At 39.3% G+C, this 12,979-nt stretch overlaps 1 protein-coding gene across 2 annotated transcripts in view; it reads left to right on the top strand.

Moving 5' to 3' along the window:
- LOC148011050 (ubiquitin thioesterase otubain-like protein) overlaps positions 1 to 5,954 on the top strand; it is an 87,302-nt gene extending 81,348 nt beyond the window's left edge. The window contains exons 6-8 of one of the 2 annotated variants that reach the window (XR_015689611.1): positions 5,120 to 5,169; positions 5,305 to 5,389; positions 5,460 to 5,513. Coding sequence is in view for 1 of the 2 variants with exons in the window: in XM_087672264.1 (XP_087528390.1) it covers positions 5,120 to 5,169; positions 5,289 to 5,389; positions 5,460 to 5,714 (406 nt within the window). In the remaining variant the exon portion in view is untranslated. Of the gene's footprint in view, positions 1 to 5,119; positions 5,170 to 5,288; positions 5,390 to 5,459 lie in introns of both variants that reach the window. The other variant, XM_087672264.1, reaches the window with a different exon arrangement.
- Positions 5,955 to 12,979: the final 7,025 nt, after the last annotated feature.

The raw sequence follows: 12,979 nt of genomic DNA, 5'->3' as shown, positions 1-12,979 counted from the left end.
TAATGATGAAGTACTGCCAGTCATGTCGAAGAAGATATTTGGGGTGTCGAAGAGCTCCCAGATGTAGCCTCTCGAACCTGAGTAATCAAGGGTGGGGAAAGGTGGGGCTCAGAATGAGCAAGAGGTGGGCAACAGTCGCTGTCTCTCAGTGGAGCGGATTGGGTAGCTGAAGAAGAGAAAGGAGTCGAGCAGTCACTCTCTCTCGAAGGAGCAGACAGACAAGAAGACGGTATCAAACAATCACTGTCTCTTGATGGAGCGAACTGCAGATCCGTAGGTCGTGGAAGCCACTGTACCGAAAAATAAGTAGGAGAAGACTGCCACAAGCATTGCGACTATCTCCAAGAGATCGTTGCGCCAATCGATCCTCCATGTGCTCGAAAGGACTTAGTGCGCATTGGATGCGTCTTATTGCCTTGAGCATAGTACTTTGATAGCCGATGCAGAACGATCTCTATGGCTCAGTAAGGAGAGGTGGCACAAGGAGTGCCTGGTGGAGGACGCTTATACTCCGGAGGGGTGGGGAGCAAAGGTTGAAGTCAGCAAGCATCAGTGGTGTGGTTGGTGATGCCACAATAGAAGCACCCAATAGTTTGGTCATTTGTTGGTAAAGAAGCCATGGAGACCAGTGTGCCTTGTTGAAGAAGGAATGGATCAACCACCATGATTCACGAACCACAATGTCCGCCTCAAGGGGTGTGAGGGCAGTGTGAAACATGAACCGCAATGTCTGTCTCAAGGGCAGTGGAAGGGCTGGAAGGGAGCTGCTTGTGGGAGGAGGATGTGACAGCAGCAGTAAGAGATTGCAACCAGTAGAAAAACGCAGGTGAGGAGAGAGAAAGACTAAAAACGCAGGCAACAAGGACTATGATGATGTGGCAGGTTGTACGGCAACAGGTCTGCACAGGAATAGCAGTTGCTTGGCGGGAATCAGCTTCAAACTGTGTGAAGAGGGTTGGAAATCAGACGCCAACTGATGGAGACAGCAATGGAAAGCTTCGGCTGAGATGTCCTCCGCGACCAGGGTGTGGGCAGCAAGCTGAAACTCTTGAAATCTGCAAAAATGAGATGCTGATGCAGCGGAATAAAAAGAGAAGTGGAAGCCGAACCCGCCACGGGTCTTTGCCTTCACTGGAGTGGAGGATCTTTGCCGTTGTTTGACTAGATCCAGCTCTGATATCATGTCAAAAGATGATGTACCAGGGAGACAGTAGGGTTTGCGGGAAGGAACACGGAGTGAACTCTGCAAACATGGAGAAGGGAAGAGAAGAGAGAAAAAATTCTGATGAATGGAATGATGAAGTTCTGAATCATGGAGTGAATGTGATACAAGGGACCAAGGATATTGTGGCACAAGGAAGATGATGAAGATAGCCACGAACCACGAACCGCAATGTCCTCTTGAAGGGGTGTGAGGGAAGTGGAGAGGTTGGAGAGAAGAGGTGACGGACTGAATAAATCAATGGTGAGGAATGAATGAGAGAGTGGTCTATAAATAGGCATAGTTAGTCTAGGATGGCGTCTCTTTTTGGGGTTGCAAACCCTAAACGCAAAACGCAGAAACGCAAAAACGCAAACTGCGGGTGAAGGGTTTCTCAACTAGGACGTGTAGCAACCATAGCATACATCAAACTGCCAATAGCTGAAGCATATGGTATCTTGCCCATTTCAGCCTTCTCATCATTAGATGTAGGGCTGTCCTTTGCATTGAGTTTCACATATGGAGGCAATGGAACCCCAATTGTTTCCTCCCCCTCCATATTGAAACGTTGCAAAACCTTGGAGATATACTCCTGCTGGGATAGGTAGAGTAATCTTTTTGATCTATCTGTGAGTATTCGCATGCCAAGAATGTGATTTGCATCACCAAGAGCTTGCATGTCAAAGTTGCCATGAAGACTTTGCCTCAATGAGTCCAAGGCATAAGTATCCCTGCCAGCAATCAGCATGTCATCAACATACATAACCAAGATAATCAGACTGCCATCTGCTGTCTTCTTGGTGTACAAGCAATGATTCACTTAACTTCTATGAAAACCTTGAGACTGCATAAATGTATCAAACTTATAATACCATTCTCTTGGTGCTTATTTCAGCCCATACAAGCTTCTTTTGAGTTTACATACCACCTTCTCTTTCCCTTTTGCCACAAACCCTTTAGGCTGCTGCATATATATGTCTTCATGCAGATCACCATGTAAGAATGCAGTCTTTACATCCATCTGTATGAGCTTCATATCTTTAGTTGCAACCAAGCCCGAAATGGTTCTCAATGTAGTCATCTTGACTACAGAAGAGAAGATCTTATCAAAGTCAACTCCATGTTCCTGCTTGTACCCCTTCGCAACCAATCTTGCTTTGTACTTAGGCGAGGAACCAGAAGTGACCTTCATCTTGTAGACCCATTTTCATGGAAGGGTTTTCTGTCCTTTAGGCAACTGCACCAAGTCCCAAGTGCCATTTTTCTCAAGAGATTCCATCTCTGACAACATGGCTTTATACCATTTCTTGTCGTCCTGTTTGTCCATTGCTTCCTTGAAGCAAGTCAGTTCACCATAATTTGTCAACATGACATAATCAGCCACATTGTTTGTACCAGGAATGAATCTATCGGGTTGTCTAGTAGCCCTATACGATCTCCTGACCCAATGATCATTGTTTGTTGGCTGTTGAGCTTGTAAATTTTCATTTTCAGCTTGCTATACTGGCATTTCAGCCTGTAAATCAGTATTAATAGCTTGCTGTCCTGGTGTTCTTGCACATTTAGTGGCTCATCATTATTGGCAATGATTGACTGATCATTTCCAACATTATTTTTTGCATTTGTAGGTTCATTTACAGCATGTTTTTGTTGCTGTACAATGGGCACATTTTGCTGTCCAAAAGGTACGTCGTCTCGGAATACAACCCTACGGACTTCCTCTGTTCTTTTGGGCTGTTTGTGCATGCGATCTTTCCGGAAGATAGCATCATTGCTGCGTACAACTTTTCTTTTCTCGGGATCCCATAATCTATATCTCATTTCACCTGCGTACAGCTTTGTTCAGACCTTGTCTTGAATGGTCCGATTCATACGCTCTGCAACACCATTTTGGGGTGGATTATGAGGGACAATGAGTTCCCTCTTTATCCCTTTGTTGTCACAAAATGCCTGAAAGTCCTTGGACACATTCCCCACTATTGTCAGAGCGAAGACGCTTAAGTGTCTTATCAGTCAGATTCGCAACCAATGCCAAGAATTTTTGAAACTTGTCAAGCACTTCGTCCTTGCTATGAATAGGGTAAACCCATACCTTCCGTATAGCATCATCGACAAATGTGACAAAGTATTTCTTTCCCCCTAAAGATAACCCTGGCATCTGACATACATCGGAATGTACTAACTCTAGGGGAGAAGATTTCAGCAAAAGACTTTTTATGAGATGTTTGTGCATGTTTACCATAAATACAATGATCATAATACTCAAAATCAGCATAATGAAGGCAAGGCAAGTAACCCAAACGAGAAAGCACTTTCATTCCAGTTTGACTCATGTGTCCCAACCGGCCATACCACAAAGAAACAATCGATTGCTTGGTTACGTACACTAGATACATGGAGAGGATACAAGGTATCACTTTTACAGCCTCTGGCAATCACTCTAGATCCCTTACAGATCTTCCATTTTCCATCACCAAAGGTGGTGCAAAATCCATTGTCATCTAGCTGCCCTATGCTAATCAAGCTCTTCTTGAGCTGAGGTGTATGCCGTACATGTTGAAGTATGAAGACAACCATGCTGAAATTCCAACTGCACACTGCCAATATCTGCAATGTCACATGCATAGTTGTCCCCAAGACCCTTGTATAGTCAGAAAACCACTCATGATGAGGGGTGACCTGTAAGGAAGTACCTGAATCTAGAATCCAAGTATGCATGTCATCATCCATATCTGCAAGTAAAGCATGTGGACTAAAGTGTGAAGATACAAAGAGTACGTCATTCCCACTGTCACTTTCATGAGTGAGCAATAGCCATAACATCTTCCTTTGGTAGCATCTATCTTGTCCAATTGTTCACAATGCTCCTTGTTTTATTTACACGTTCAGCCACTTAGTCCTTAAAATGCATGTTTGATGCCATAAGATTCTATGTTCCATCAAAGCTTTTTAAAAGCTTTAGGTCCAAAATTTTTACGTTACTCATTTCAAGGTTTATTGATAGAACCTTTGCTAAGTGTAGTTTTGTCAATGACAAGGCATGCTAATCTCTCCCCTTCCAGTCTTAGGTACTTGTTTTTGGTACCTCTTCAATTATAGGATTCCAAAGCTTCTTATGCACAAGAGGAAAGCTATTCGGATGGATCAATTATGGAACATTTGGCCATTGAAGTTTTCAATTTTCCATTCAAACTTGAATGGGCCCTGGTTTATAGAGAGTTCTTATTGGTCTTTATGATAATTCATAGTGGCTAATATTGAAAAGGACATATTGAGTGAAAAGGACATCCAAGATTGCTAAAAACAATACTTTTTTAATTTCCAATGATGGTCCTATGCCTGATTACAAGTTGGAACTTAGATTATTATTAGATATCAAGGTCATAAGTTAGCAGCATGCTGCCATATGGATGGTTGTTGCCTTTGGGAGTTGCGCTAAAGAATGAGAGGTGAGAAGACAGACATAAGAAGCCTCAAAATGGAGCCTTGAGGTCACTGTATGTCGCCTTCAGATAGCTTGGTGTCTACACAGGCTGGTTGTATGGAGCACTCTCTCTTTGAGGCGTGGAAACTAAGGTGTGGTCATGTTGCTAACCCCAGGCTCCAGGATGAGCCAACATGGCTCTTATGGTTGGAGTGAGATGTCTCTTAGGCTGGAGTCCATGTGCGGCTTTGCAAACATTGGGTTTTAGAAAGGGTTTTATACAAGGCATTTCAGTGTGAAGTGGTATGCAGTTGTGGGATCACAGTTTATGAATATAAGATTCTTCAAGAAAAGCAGATACTCTTTTTTTTTTCTTTTTTCATAAGAGTTGGTGTTTTCACGCAAGACTTGTGAAATGATGATGGAACTTCATTAGTATGTGGGCTTTATTGTCTTCCTCTAATAATGATATGAATGTATATTTCTTCATGTAGATTGGATGAATTGGTGGAGAATTCAAGGGACATGATGGTGTCAAATTATGGTAAGAAGTCTGGTTCTTGAAGTTTGTCATCTATTATAAGAGGAAAGATGTGCATTAAATCTGTTTTATCATTTTCCGCCCAAAAGTTCTCAGACAGTTTATTCTTGATAGTGGTGTAGTTGTAATGTTTTTCAGATTTATAACCTCGGGGGAAATTCGTAGACGATCTGAGTTTTTTGAGCCCTTCATTCTTGGAACTAGCAACATGAGTGTAGAACAGGTAAAACAACGTAGATGATCGTATATTCTAAGTTTGTGATTTTATGTATGTACTGATTTTTGAATGACAGTTCTGCAAGGCATCAGTAGAGCCTATGGGTGAAGAAAGTGACCATGTACACATCATTGCTCTATCAGATGCGTTAGGGGTTGCTATTCGAGTTGTTTACCTGGACAGTAGTGTAGGAGATGGAGGAAAAAGTGTTGAGGTGAATTTTCATGATTTCATACCAGGAGAAAGCCTTACCTCTGACCAGGATAAAGTGGATCCAGTAGTGGTGTTGCTTTATCGGCCAGGTCATTATGACATTCTCTATTCAAAATAATTGTATCATTTGGTAATCCCGCAGTTCCCAAGGGATTTCAAAACATATGCAACATAGATGCATGGCACAATGAGCTTTGCATCAAGACAAATGTGTAGCGACTTCAGAGGGATGTTCTTTTTATGATTTGAAATCAAATTTTGAAACCTCTTGGAAGCACTTCCATATGTCCTCAAGTTTATATGCTTTGTAGTGGTAACATGTCATAACCAACTTTTGCAAAAGGAAATAAATATGTATATTTCTGCATGCACAACATAGTATGGATATGCCTTTTATATAAACGATTAAAAAAACTCTCCCAAGCATTTGTTGTTTGAGAAGTTTTGGACCTTGAAGCTTCATTCCAACCAAGTGTGTTTTGGTTTTCTTCTCATGAACTATTAGTATGCAAGTACCAATACTTTGAAGGCTCTTAGACTTGAGGAAACGTTACATTTCAACCCTTGGTAGTGGATGAGAAATTTCAAATTGGTTAGGTCAACATTCAAGGAATCACATCCCTTCCTTCACGTGCATCAAGTCATGAATTTGTAGTCTTTATGTGCCTACATGCATTCTTTCAATGTGTGCTATCAATATTCTCTTTATGATGGTGCAAGTATTGGGTGGCTATTTGCTAGGGATGATTTTTGTGCTACTTCTACATGATTGAATATTTTGTAGGAATGTTAAAATTAGAGCATGTAAGTTGATGCTAATTTTACAATGGGATTGTAAAAATTAGAACATTGGATTGAAGTCAATTGAAAATTGAACAAAGTTATAGGTGTAACACACAAGAATGTCCTTAAAGGCCATTATTTCTTAGCAAGTGCTTTATCAAATAAATTATTGCATAATAGGAGCATCAACATTAATAATAGGCAACAATTTGTATGTTAAGTCCTACTTTTCATTAAAAGATTGATTGTAGCTTGACCTAGATTGCTCTTTTTGTCGCTTTAGCCTACCACCAGTGCTGAGTAGTTTTTGGTTGTGCCTTGATGTGATAGTGATTTAATTTTTGAAACTCATGAAATGGTTTTTCGCTCAATGAAAACATGTGATAGTTGGCTTGGATGACGCAAGTGAGTTTATCCTTGCAAAACTTGCAAGTTGTAGCATAACATTTCAATTTATTAAATGTATATGAATGTCAGCAAAGACCTAAGTATCCTATGAGACATAAGTATATATTACAATTGCATTGATGTCTCATCAAAAGTCTAGTCAAAGTATATCCAAAATAGATACTAAAAGAAACATGCATTGAAAGAAATAAACCTAGAAAAACTAATTCTACAAGAGATTGGAAAACTAAGGATGATCTAATCTTTGCTACTCTTAAGATTTGCAACATAAGGAAACTAAAGTATCTTGGTGGGTGCTTATTTGGAGGGAATAGTTGCTCGTATTTTTTGAACGATGAGGATGACTTTGTCACCTTGGGGATCATAGACATCTCACTTAGCGTAATGGTATGGCTTGCTTTAGGGTGATCCCATGTAGCATGAACTCATTTGGGTTGAAAGAGTGGATGTCGACGAAGGAGCTCTAGTGGTAATTGGTGTGAGGATCTATGTGAGCCCTCTTTGTTTAGGTGGAGCTTGATATATTCATCTCTTGCCCTTCAAAGGACTCTTTGTATGGTGTCGAGGCTCAAGCAGGGACAATCCTAGGCACCTTTGGTCCTTGTACTCCATGATTGCATAATAGCCCTTTTGGAACAATAGATGAGATCTAACTAGCTCTCTGGGGTAGTAACCATGCAAGCACGAGTGTTTATTATCCTAATGCTTCACGCTAGAACTTGTGCAAGCATAGGTCTTAAGGGAGCCTATAATACAATGATGTTTTAACTCCCCTCTTGCTCTACCCTAGGACATGTGCTAGGACGGGTCATTAGGACAGCTATAAAGTGATGGTGATTAACCCCCCCCTTTCATAGATCTCTCTCTCTTACTCTCACTCTCTCTACTCTGTCCTCAATTTTCTCAAATTACTACAATGAATGATTATTGATCTATGATCAATTTTCCATGCATTGTAATGGAATCTATTACAACACGAATTTATTTGGCACATTGCTTTCGAAACACTAAGGGGGTATTGTACCCATCTAGAAAGACGGTAGATGTCGCAAACTCCAATGTAGCACAATTGGGAAGAATCAATCTCCAAAGCATTAGAAACACACAGACTCACATGCACATGCGTACGCGCACACGCACATGCACATGCACGCCCCTCAACTAGCTCACACACAAACCCCTCAACTAGCTGACCTATGGCTCATCGTATTGCTAGACACCAACTTGCCCTCTACTAGTGACTTCATGACCTCTTCAATTGCAATTGTGGTATTTGTAGTAATATACATTTTAGAGTTAGTATGGGAGGAAGGAGTTCAATTGACCATAGAACCATCATATTAACATGTGAGAGAAAGACCCAAAATTGAAGGCTTGATCGTGATGAATCAACCTACACAACTATGTGCATTGATTCCCCACCCCTTTTCCCCCATCACAAAAGAATACACACACACAGAGCTTCTTAACCCCTACTAATTTTGATTTGCATCACTATGTGCATTGATCTCCCCCCCCCCCCCCCCCCCCAACTAGGCTTAGTGGCCTGTTGCCCTTCCACGTTTAACACTCTTTCAGCTCTGATTGGTGGTTATAGCACTTAGGATTCGTCTCCAGTGGATGTCACACTCCGACTACATCCATTGATCTGCCTTTGAGCATTTTGTACACTCTTTTCATCATTTACAATACTGATTCATTCATTTTAGAGTTCTTTTCTATCTATGTTTGTGTTTGTGTTTTTGCATTTTTGAGTTTTGCGTTTTTACATTATTTTTTGAGTTAGTGCTGTAGTCACGTTCATACATTTTGTATTTTCTTAGTTGAAACCCTAGCATATGTTCATATGACTGGCTGCACATGTGATAGGCAACAATGGTGATGAGAATGAATTAGAGAGTTGTATGCAAGAAAGAGGTGGCAGGAGGAGATGAGTGCAAGCTGAAAGAAAAAGGGTAAAATTGTGGCATAAAGAATGATCGCCTTGTAGATAAGCATTTGTCCCAATAGGTAAGTGTCATTGTAAAGTGTGTCACCAACCGTCTTCTTATTAGGGATGATCAAGGATGTCCCTATAAAAAGTGATATATCCTTATCTTTATAGCCGTCTAAAGCCACCCCTTGAATTATGGTCTATTAGCTACAGAATCGAGTCCTGACTCATTGGCTTCTTGAGCTATAGACCTTTGTACTATTATTGTTGTCCTTTTTTGGATTATACAAGGGTTTGGAGAAGGATACCTAGGTTTGATGGAGGAGTTGACTTGATGTCTTCTTGTCCCATGAGGTTTCCTTGGTTGCTTTAGCACTCCTTTATGTTGTGTCTAATCGCTTTGCAATTCATACACTTGGTGCTTGTTTTAATGATAGTAGGCCACAATTCTATTTCTATTCTTCCACAATGGGTACAATTGATGTTGACGCTTTTGCCCTTGGATGGCGGTTTCTTGGAGTAAAACAAGGCATCTCTAATTTTCGTAGTTGGTTAATGACCTTTGAGCTCCCTTTGTTCGAGTAATGAGGCACATACACAATGCTTTAGGGCAGTTGCTTCCATGTTCCTTCACATGTCTTCAGTTGAATCACACTCCTTAGATAAACTAGCTATGAGCAATAGCCATAACATCTTCCTTTGGTAGCATCTATCTTGTCCAATTGTTCACAATGCTCCTTGTTTTATTTACACGTTCAGCCACTTAGTCCTTAAAATGCATGTTTGATGCCATAAGATTCTATGTTCCATCAAAGTTTTTTAAAAGCTTTAGGTCCAAATTTTTTATGTTACTCATTTCAAGGTTTATTGATAGAACCTTTGCTAAGTGTAGTTTTGTCAATGACAAGCCATGCTAATCTCTCCCCTTCCAATTTTAGGTACTTGTTTTTGGTACCTCTTCAATTATAGGATTCCAAAGCTTCTTATGCACAAGAGGAAAGCTATTCGGATGGATCAATTATGGAACATTTGGCCATTGAAGTTTTCAATTTTCCATTCAAACTTGAATGGGCCCTGGTTTATAAAGAGTTCTTATTGGTCTTTATAATAATTCATAGTGGCTAATATTGAAAAGGACATATTGAGTCAAAAGGACATCCAAGATTGCTAAAAACAATACTATTTTCATTTCCAATGATGGTCCTATGCCTGATTACAAGTTGGAACTTAGATTATTAATAGATATCAAGGTCATAAGTTAGCAGCATGCTGCCATATGGATGGTTGTTGCCTTTGGGAGTTGCCCTAAAGAATGAGAGGTGAGAAGCTAGGCATAAGAAGCCTCAAAACGGAGCCTTGAGGTCATTGTATGTCACCTTCAGATAGCTTGGTGTCTACACATGCTGGTTGTATGGAGCACTCTCTCTTTGAGGCGTGGAAACTAAGGTGTGGTCATGTTGCTAACCCTAGGCTCCAGGATGAGCCAACATGGCTCTTATGGTTGGAGTGAGATGTCTCTTAGGCTGGAGTCCATGTGCAGCTTTGCAAACATTGGGTTTTAGAAAGGGTTTTATACAAGGCATTTCAGTGTGACGTGGTATGCAGTTGTGGGAACACAGTTTATGAATATAAGATTCTTCAAGAAAAGCAGATACTCTTTTTTTTTTCTTTTTTCATAAGATTTGGTGTTTTCACGCAAGACTTGTGAAATGATGATGGAACTTCATTAGTATGTATGCTTTATTGTCTTCCTCTAATAATGATATGGATGTATATTTCTTCATGTAGTTTGGATGAATTGGTGGAGAATTCAAGGGACATGATGGTGTCAAATTATGGTAAGAAGTCTGGTTCTTGAAGTTTGTCATCTATTATAAGAGGAACTATGTGCATTAAATATGTTTTATCATTTTCTGCCCAAAAGTTCTTAGACAGTTTATTCTTGATAGTGGTGTAGTTGTAATGTTTTTCAGATTTATAACCTCGGGGGAAATTCGTAGACGATCTGAGTTTTTCGAGCCCTTCATTCTTAGAACTAGTAACATGAGTGTAGAACAAAATAACGTAGATGATCGTATTTCTAAGTTTGTGATTTTATGTATGTACTGATTTTTGAATGACAGCTCTACAAGGTGTCAATAGAGCCCATGGGTGAAGAAAGTGACCATGTAGACAACATTTAAAGTGGCTATTTGGAACCTGAATATTATTAGAATAGTGCCAAAATTTTTTACATTGGCCTTGTCTTCGACTTCATTTTAGCACAACAAATGGGAAAAAAAGGAAAGCAAGGAAAATTGTCAAATTTTGGCTCATTTTTAATGCTTTTTGGGCCAAATGGGCACCATTTAAACTTTGATTTTGGTGTTTCTTGCTGGATAGCTAAAGTATGATATGTGGGCATGAGGTAAGATGTATTTGATTGAATTTGGATATACCTATGACAACCATATCATTGGAACTCATTTTACATGTATTGTTTTTTTGTGTACTTTTAATGCTTTTTTGTCTTACATTTGAGTAGGTGAGGCACGAGACTTATTCATGTGCTTGAATACTCGTTTGGCACACTACATATTGTAGGTTTTTTGAAATTATAATAGTTGTAATGTCAAAAATGGCCCAAATTACTCAAATTATTAGTGATAAGTTGGCTAATGACAATTATAATGTGTGGTCTATCGCGTTGAAAATTTTCAAGAGGTCGACAAATGTATTGAGCTCCTTGATGATCCCACAAAAGAGTAGAAGAGGGCCTATAAAGATTGGACATGTAAAAATAGGAAGGTTTGCATTGGATTTCTATATGCATTTCAGAGACCTTGATCCCTCACATCAAGAAAGCTAAAACGTGTAAAGATACATTGGAGATTATTGAGAATATATATGGCACTTGCATAGAGGTAATAAAGATACAGTTAAAGTAGAGATTACATAGTGCCTGGCATAGGAATTGAAGCATTAGTGCCTATGCTGTGGAGATAAAGTACCTTGTAGAAGACCTTGCTTCGATTAATGCATATGTGGATGATGATGAATTGGTTTTCTTTACCTTGAATGGACTTGGCCATGCATATTATGCAATAGTTTATTTGACAAAGCACTTGCTAAGAAAGAATGGCCTTTAAGGACATTCTTGTGTGTTACATCTATAACTTTGTTCAATTTTCAATTGACTTTAGTCCAATGTTCTAATTTTTACAATCCTATTGTAAAATTAGCCTCAACTTACATGCTCTAATTTTAACATTTCTACAAAATATCCAGTCGCATAGAAGTAGTACAAAATTCATCCCTAGCAAATAGCCACCCAATACTTGCACCATCATAAAGAGAATATTGATAGCACAGATTGAAAGAATACGTGTAGGCACATAAAGACTACAAATTCATGACTTGATGCACGTGAAGGAAGAGATGTGACTCCTTGAATGTTTGACCTAACCAATTTGAAATTTCTCATCCACTACAAGGGTTGAAATGTAACATTTCCTCAAGTCTAAGAGCCTTCAAAGTATTGGTACTTGCATACTAATAGTTCATGAGAAGAAAACCAAAACACACTAGGTTGGAATGAAGCTTCAAGGTCCAAAACTTCTCAAACAACAAATGCTTGGGAGAGTTTTTTAAATCATGCATATCAAAGGTGTATCCATACTATGTTGTGCATGTAGAAATATACATATTTATTTCCTTTTGCAAAAGTTGGTTATGACATGTTACCACTACAAAGCATATAAACTTGAGGACATATGGAAGTGCTTCCAAGAGGTTTCAAAATTTGATTTCTAATCATAAAAAGAACATCCCTCTAAAGTTGCTACGCATTTGTCTTGATGCAAAGCTCATTATGCCATGCATCTATGTTGCATATGTTTTGAAATCCCTTGGGAACTGCGGGATTGCCAAATGATACAATTATTTTGAATAGAGAATGTCATAATGACCCGATCGATAAAGCAACACCACTACTGGATCCACTTTATCTTGGTCAAAGGTAAGGCTTTCTCCTGGTATGAAATCATGAAAATAGAAACATGCCTTTTTGGTCTTTAAAACAACTAGTTTTTTTTTCTACATTGTGAATACAAAACTATGAACTACTTTAGTTTAAAAAAGTTTAGCCTTCAACAATGTGAAATTAATTTAGCAAAGAACCAATTTGACTCATCTTTAGTGTGAACATCCATGAGTGGAACTAGTTCAAAGCTTAGCAATCATAAAAAAATTGATGTTGGTGCCATTGCCATTTCAACTCA

The sequence above is a fragment of the Lygodium microphyllum genome, chromosome 29 (genome assembly GCF_053477565.2).
Source record: "Lygodium microphyllum isolate KBCC chromosome 29, Lygodium_microphyllum_v1.1.10, whole genome shotgun sequence".
In the NCBI taxonomy this organism is placed as follows: Eukaryota; Viridiplantae; Streptophyta; class Polypodiopsida; order Schizaeales; family Lygodiaceae; genus Lygodium; species Lygodium microphyllum.
Note: the sequence above shows the minus strand (reverse complement) of the source record. Positions and strands in the feature narration are given on the sequence as shown.